General features: G+C 39.7%; 1 protein-coding gene across 1 annotated transcript; it reads left to right on the forward strand.

Annotated features, from left to right (window-relative positions):
• The first annotated feature begins 5,541 nt into the window (after positions 1–5,541).
• Positions 5,542–7,318, forward strand: LOC133712392 (zinc finger CCCH domain-containing protein 20-like). Its single transcript, XM_062138498.1, has one exon. The coding sequence runs from the start codon at positions 5,613–5,615 to the stop codon at positions 6,774–6,776; it is 1,164 nt and encodes a 387-aa protein (XP_061994482.1). The 5' UTR covers positions 5,542–5,612; the 3' UTR covers positions 6,777–7,318.
• Positions 7,319–7,745: the final 427 nt, after the last annotated feature.

Raw genomic sequence — 7,745 nt, forward strand, 5'->3', positions numbered from 1 at the left:
GCCCTTGTTACACAACATTAGATTTTCTGTATATGTCATATATGTAAGTTAGATATTATATATGTGCTTCATCCTATTTTTTAAAGTAGTATTTTAGATTCCATATTTGGTCTCTTGGCTACAAAATTCAAAAATGGATGTTGCACAAGCGCCATTTCTTATTGATGTGCCCCAGCGGGAATAAGAGTAGATTCTTAATTCTAAATGGAGCTAGCAAGCGAGCAGATCATATCTTTTTCTTCTTATTGTTTAAGATCAACTTAGGACACTTGGTGTCTCAAAATAATGTAGTTCCATAAAATGAGTCGCTTTCAAGTTTTGAACAAAGTTATCTTTTATTTCTTAATTTGTCCGGAGTGAATGAGTGACATATGAAGGACATAAACTCTATATCTTACACTAATTAACTCTAAAAGCACTAATTAACTTTATCATCTTTTATTACTACTAGACGAAGTTTAACGTCATCATCTTTAACTTATTGCTAATAATTTAATAAATTTATGATAACTCACTGGCTAATTTATAAAGTAATTATCCTCTACGAAAAATATCGTATCAACACAGTCTCATAAAAAATTAAAACAAATGTAACAAAACAAGATAAACAAATCAGGGTGTCAATTTTGCACTTTCACATCTGATCTTTGTGAAAGATTTTACTTCAATAAATTTAAACTGTTTGAAAAATTTTTTTTGTTGAAATATACTGTTCGATCTTTAAACTATAATACATAAATAACTGACTAATATCTAATAAAATAATAAATCATATTTCAATATTTCGAAAATTTATAAAATTTCACTATACAATTATAAGTCTTCAAGTCTTTGTAACTTTGTAGGTGGTGAACTGGTGGGTAAAGTTTTTACCGTCAAAGTATCGATCTTGCTCGATTGACTACTCGTGAGTCGTGACGAGTGATCACGTGGTGGTTGGTATTTTACTATATGTACCTTGTTTGTAAGGCAAGTAAACAATTCTGTGTCCCAGTACAGGGTACGTGACACACAATAGTGTAAGGTAACTGGTAGCTATTAGGGTTACTTTCCCTACCTCACATGGTAATGGTCCTTCATGCATATCATAATCTACCAGGAACGGAAACAATTATTTCTTAAGGTGTAGCAAATCTTACATCTACGGTTCAAAACACATAATCATTGGAAGTGGGATCTTCAACCTTGTGATCAGCGATTTTCTGATGTCGAGAAGTGTAGTGTTTTCATCGCTAGATTCGTATTTTGGTGCCCGATCATAACGTCGTTGGTCAGTTACTGATCGATGAACATAAACCATATTTATTCCGTCTGCTGCCGAGTTGCAGCGGATCGTTCCTCCTGGATAATATCAAGGCGGTCAAATTGGTAACAAAAACAAAAAAAGGAAGTGTAAAAAGCACGCGAATCTCGAGAGACATCAAGTACGGAGATGGCGCCACGTGTTGGAGAGGTGTTCGTGGTAGTCGTTTGTGGGACAGGGCTTGTCGTTTCTCCAGAGTTGAGTGGAAAAGGACAGGGACACGTGTACGGTGGTCACGTAATGAAGGCAGAATACCAGGACGCGTGGGGACGTGTCCGTGCAGACATCGCATTCGAGCAAAGGGATATTTCTCGTACCGCGAGCAGGGTTGTGTTTTGTCGGGACGCGTAAGGGGGTAGGAGTGCCCTATCTTAGGACATGTGTCCCACCGCATACCCCACCCCCTAAATCGCCGTCAACACTTCACGTGACGCCGTCAGTCAAGACCAATAAAATATTAGCTCTAGTCTTCCTACCCTAGCAATCTTATCCATATTTGCTAGGGTTTGCTGCTTCTCTAGTCTATTATAAAGACACTTCTATTATCGACCACTTTTCATTTTCCTCCATATTATAAGTTCCTAGCTAGGGTTCTTTCTTCATAAGTTCATCAATATGTATCCTCTCATTTAGCTTTAATAGTAGATTGCTAAACTAGATTCATACCTTTATAAACGATTTATTAAAGAATTAGTTTTTAATTATTATGTAATTACGTAAGGTCGAGTTATTTAGGTAAGAATTAAAAATCAAATTTACTAATATTCAGATGCTATATGTATGCATTGATACATTTTATGGAAAAACTAAATTTCGTAAGGTTGTAATCTAACTTATTAAAGGACAACTAGTCCTAGCTAGCTAGTTTTAAGGGACTGCCGAGATTGTTAAAAGCTCGCAGCGTGCAATGTGAATAGCTAGGCCATCTCCCGCTGTGGATTATGGGTGGATATAGCCGAAAAAATGAAGATTTCCACAGATTAAGTTAAACTAAAAAAGTCATTTGAGGGGCTATAGAGCCTAGGGCTGGGCTAAAGATGACCCTTTGTATAGCCCATGAGCTATTTTTTTGTGGACTCCATATTGTTGATCCAAATAAATAATATGAGATAAAATATAGAGATCAACGACTGATATCGATTAAAATAAGCAATTGGCTGATGTCAGTTAGCTGTTTCAAAATGTATATTGGTTTGTTTTTTTTTTTTCATTTTTAAAATGTAACGACACTTTTGAAAAAAATAATTAGAAAAAGAAAAAATATATTTCTATAAATACCCATATCACCTTATTTTTATATTTCACCTTCTCTCATATTTTTTTTACCTCTTCATTCCCATATTTGCTACTTGCTTCTCATATATCACCTCATTATATATTTGAAAAAATAATGAAAAACAATAAAATAACATGGCATTTAAATTTATAGCGATAAAGATTGAAGATGATCAAAATTATAGCCCTTACTATTTACATAAATAGTGATTATCAGGGGCTAAAATTTATCCTAAGGGCTATTTTAGCCCCCCACAGCTGGAGATGACCTTAAAAGCCCGAGTCCAGCTCGATCTTAATACCCTATGTTGCTTTACTTAGTCGGTAAGTAGTTAATATAAAGGGCATAACCCCCAACTAGAACTGTCGAAATAAAAGGACCCATAATAAAGCCTTCAAAAGCTTTGGTTAGCCCTAGATAGAAGAACGGAACCTCCAATTGTACGTAACCAAAAGGGGTCGACATACTTCAAAAGCTTCTATGGTAATTATGTGATGTTAATTATGTTTTAATACTGCATTGATAAAGGTCGGCATGGAATCCTTTTTCTTCTAATTTTATGCTTGCCCTTGACCACACTCATCCTCGTTTAAGCTAGCTTGCTTCCATTGCAGCACATTTGCACATGCCTTGCCTAGGTCATTGATCTTATCATCTTCTTCATCAACCTCCACGTTTGACCCCAGCCCCAATCTATAATCATTTCATTTTATTCGATCAAACCAAATTAGATCGTTGATGTGACCATCTCATAGAATATAAGGGTTGCTAATGCTTTTCACTCTCGCATATATATTCTCTCCGGACAACTAATTTTAGTACGAATTCTTTGATGGTACGTGGAATAAATTTGTCTAATAGGAATCACTTGATTCCATTTCTTGTATATAGCTATTCCATATACTAAATTTATGAACGTCATCTGCATAAATTAAATCTCATTTTTATTCGACTTGATTCTAATGTAGTGCACAAATGCGTTGTACTTTTTGTCTTATTATAATCATCTTTTTTTATTCGCATGTAAATTTTATGTTTCGATCTATCTTATACTTATTCTCCATATATATAAAAGTAGTGTGTGGAGAGTTTTTCAGTACTAATAATCAAAGTATTACAGTGCTATCATTTCTTGTTCTTGTTCTTTTTCTTTATTCCTCTTTTGACAAATTAAAGTCCCATCGTATTTTATTCTTTCGGGGAGAGCATGCAGTCGGTGATCTTGTTCCTAAAAATATCCATCAAAGCTAAATAGTATTAGGGCTGGTCGACTTTAGTTGCATGCCAAAAGGGGTATCCGGTAAGCCAATGCGATCTCTCGTGCCTCCCCTGAAGTGGATAAACATCAAAGTCTCAGCCACACATGCTGCTTCATTATTTCAATGACTGAGAAATTGTGGCTCCTGATGCTTGGATGCAATTAGGGGAACACATGCATACACCATTTTGGTTCAATCACCTGATTTAATCCCCGATATAGTAGAGCAGTTCGTGGATTTTGAGCTAAATTATTGCTCAAGAGTAGTAAAGAATGTGGCCCTGCCACTGCGTTTAGGGGAACATCCTTTTCATGGCTTCGACGTTTACGGGGAGGACAGGGAGGGTGAGATGTGGATCGGGATTCCTTGACTTCCCGAGTAACGATAGTATTGATGAAAGCAACAAACCAATCGTCCACTACTCAATGAACATGAAAATCGATTTTACCTTGGGAGTTCTTGGTACTTTAGTACCGATAAAGACCTCTAAATATCTCTCAAATTTAAAATTAAATTAAAATTATAATGTTTCGCGGTTATTAATTTGAGTAAAATATACTATCTACATAACTGCTACACCCTATAAAAGTATAAATAGATACACTGATAAGAGAAAAGTAGGCTACAGAGATTGAGCAGAGAGAAATTTTAACTTTTCTTTTCCACATCAACATAAAGAATTTTCAAGTATAATGTAGATTAAACATAAATTTATCAAATTTACGAAATATTTGGTAATAGATTCATTTTTGTTTATACTTCCAATTATTAGATAATCGAATTTGAAATTTGCTACAAATTTCTTCATTGAAATTTACACCAAGTCACACAAACATTTCAAGGTTAGGAATATGAAATCTTTGTTTTGTGCCCTTAAGCCATTTCAACTCTTAGATCGACCACTACAAACCAAATATTAGGATCTGCATCTGTCCAATATTAGTGTAGTGGGTAGAACCTAGACCTAGAGTAGCATGACCCTGATTATCTATCAAGACGTTGATGTTAGCTTCACTTAGAGTTGACTTAAAGTCTTAAACCATAGTAAAATTCTGATAATCAAAATTTTTCAACTAGATGGAGAAGGGGAGTCCTGACTCCCTGCCCCAACATTAGTATATTTTTCTTGTCCCTTTATTTTAGCACAAAAAACTTGAAGCAGGGATAATCTCATGATCTATTTGCCTAACAAAAACAATCCCTAATGGATTTTGTTCGTGGAAACGTAACGAACAAACCCTAATATATCCAGAAGTTTCTCGTTTATTATGAATTTTCTGGATTTTTCTACTTTTGTTTGGTTTGCTTCATTAAAAAAAAAAAAAACACAAACCCAAAAAAAAAAAAAAAAAAAAACTCCCTATTCCACGTACCACTCGCTCCACCGCCTTCGGAATACTAAAGGCTGAACTAAAGTCCAAACCCATGATCAAGACACAGTACGTTCATTTCACTCATCCCACAAACCAATCACATCCCTCCACGTTGTGCCTTTTGACCGTCCTCAAACTCCGAACGATCCACACGTATAGAACGGGAACTCCATCTGTCCCAAAGCAGCGTGACCCAAGCCCTTCCCATACGTTTAGTTTTTGACCGCTGCGGTAAACGGAGCTCCTAGAATCCAATAACCCAACCACGGTTAGTTTTTAACTCAACCACGGTTAACTCCCTAGTCTCGAAGCAGTTTATAAACCAAGCCTCTCTCTCTCTGTTGTTCCCCTAAACACAACCGTCCAAATCAAACCCACGACCAGAGAAAGAAAAAAAAAAAATGATGATCGGCGAACCTCACCGTTCGAATCCGACCATCCACGTCCCCCCGTGGCTCACCCTCGACGATCCAACGGCCGAGATGTACTCCCCCTACCCCCTGAGCGGCGTCTCCGTCAACTCTGACGTCACCAATGCCAACAGCCCCTACCACCTCAACGAGGCTCTCGCCACTCTCCAGCGCTACTTGCCTTCCAACGAGGTTTCCGACCCGGACCCGGACTCCGACTCCGAGATTTCGGGTATGGACTCGGACTCTCCGGTCGACGCCTACTCGTGCGACCATTTTCGGATGTTTGAGTTCAAGGTCCGTCGCTGCGCACGTGGCAGGTCCCATGACTGGACCGACTGCCCCTTCGCCCACCCGGGCGAGAAGGCCCGCCGCCGCGACCCGAGGAAGTACCACTATTCGGGTTCCGCCTGCCCCGATTTCCGAAAGGGCCACTGCAAGAAGGGAGACTCCTGCGAGTTCGCTCACGGCGTTTTCGAGTGCTGGCTCCACCCTGCGCGTTATCGGACTCAGCCCTGTAAAGATGGTACTAGCTGCAAGAGGAGAGTGTGCTTCTTCGCTCACACGCCGGAGCAGCTTAGGGTTTTGCCCCAGCAGAGTCCCCGAGGGTCAACCTCGGCCGAGTCGTACGACGGGTCGCCTCTGAGGCAGGCCATGGAGGCGGCGTCGCTGGGGAAAGGTATGCCGTTCATGTCGTCGCCGCCGCCGTCGATTTCGCCGGATGATTCGCCGCCGGTGTCTCCGATGACCAGGTCGGTGAGCCGGTCTCTGGGTTCGAGCTCGATTAATGAAATGGTGGCGTCGCTGAGGAACTTGCAGCTGGGGAAGGTCAAGTCTCTGCCCACTTCATGGAATGTTCAAGTCGGGTCGCCCGGGTTCGTTTCTCCACGCGGGTCGATGCTCCGACCCGGGTTCTGTAGCCTGCCGTCGACTCCGACCCGGATTCCGACCCGCTCTGCAATTGGGTTTCTGGATTTCTGTGACGAGGGTTGCGAGGAGGAGCCGCCGATGGAGAGGGTGGAGTCTGGGAGGGACTTGAGGGCCAAGATGTTCGAGAGGTTGAGGGAGGAGAATTCTCTGGAGCGGGTCGACCCGACCCAGGCACAGGCTTCCGGTGCTCCGGATGTTGGATGGGTTTCTGAGCTGGTGAATTGAGAATGAGCCAAGTGGCGGCTCATGTGGGTTGTTGGTGACAAGGATTTTACTCTTTATCATGATTCTATTGTGGGTTCATTTGGTGGCCTCTAATTATCCCTATTTTGCTTCTAATCGTTCTCATTTTGTGAATAGTTTCTGAATCGGAGAGGTGGAATTTGATTTCGGAAGCAAAGTCAGTCTGAAGATATCAAGATTATGTGTATATAGTAATGGATGAAGAGTAGAATCTGTCTTTTTGGATCGTTTCGGAGAAGGTAGTAGAGCTCGGAGTTTAGATTGGCAAGGAAAGAAAAGAAATTGCCATTTTGCTGTGTATATAAGAAGTTAAGAGCAGAGTGGACTGTGGAGTATGATTCCCCTCCCCTTTTGTTAATTATTGTGTTTATCATCATCATCATCATCATCATCGCTGCTATTGCTCGCTTACTGATCCCTACCATTGTAAAAATTTTATGTCTATTATGTAATGGTAGCTCTTCATCCCAATGGAACTATTAATGTAATTTCATATTTATATCAATGATCAATCTTCTTGTTTACCTTTTTCTGTGCTTCATTTCATTTGGTTTCGAGTTACGATCATAGTTTTTACAGTGTTGCCACTTTGGGAAATGAGTAATTTCTAGGCCGAAGTTGGTTTCTTTCTCTGTTTCCTCATCAATTTGGGGTAGCTGAGATTTAAGTATCACATTGATAAGCCTCACATATTTTGACAGGGTTTAGTTGAGAAAGTTACCATCTTTTGACAGATATATGGATGGAAATTAATGGTACTAATTACATGGATGGAAATAAGGGGCAGGAAGAAATTGCATCACTGACAAGGGGGGGGGGAGCTATAATTGTATTGCATACTTGCTTTCATTCAACCCTTGTAGCACGCAATATCTATAAAAGTTTGGTATTTCCTTCTGTGTTGACCTCGTATTAGTATATAATATATGCAGGGTCAGGGTGTTTACATCT

This window comes from Rosa rugosa, chromosome 1 (genome assembly GCF_958449725.1).
Source record: "Rosa rugosa chromosome 1, drRosRugo1.1, whole genome shotgun sequence".
Taxonomy (NCBI): Eukaryota; Viridiplantae; Streptophyta; class Magnoliopsida; order Rosales; family Rosaceae; genus Rosa; species Rosa rugosa.

Coding starts and splice junctions, on each gene's coding strand:
- LOC133712392 (XM_062138498.1), top strand. CDS start 5,613: ATGATGATCGGCGAACCTCACCGTTCGAATCCGACCATCCACGTCCCC.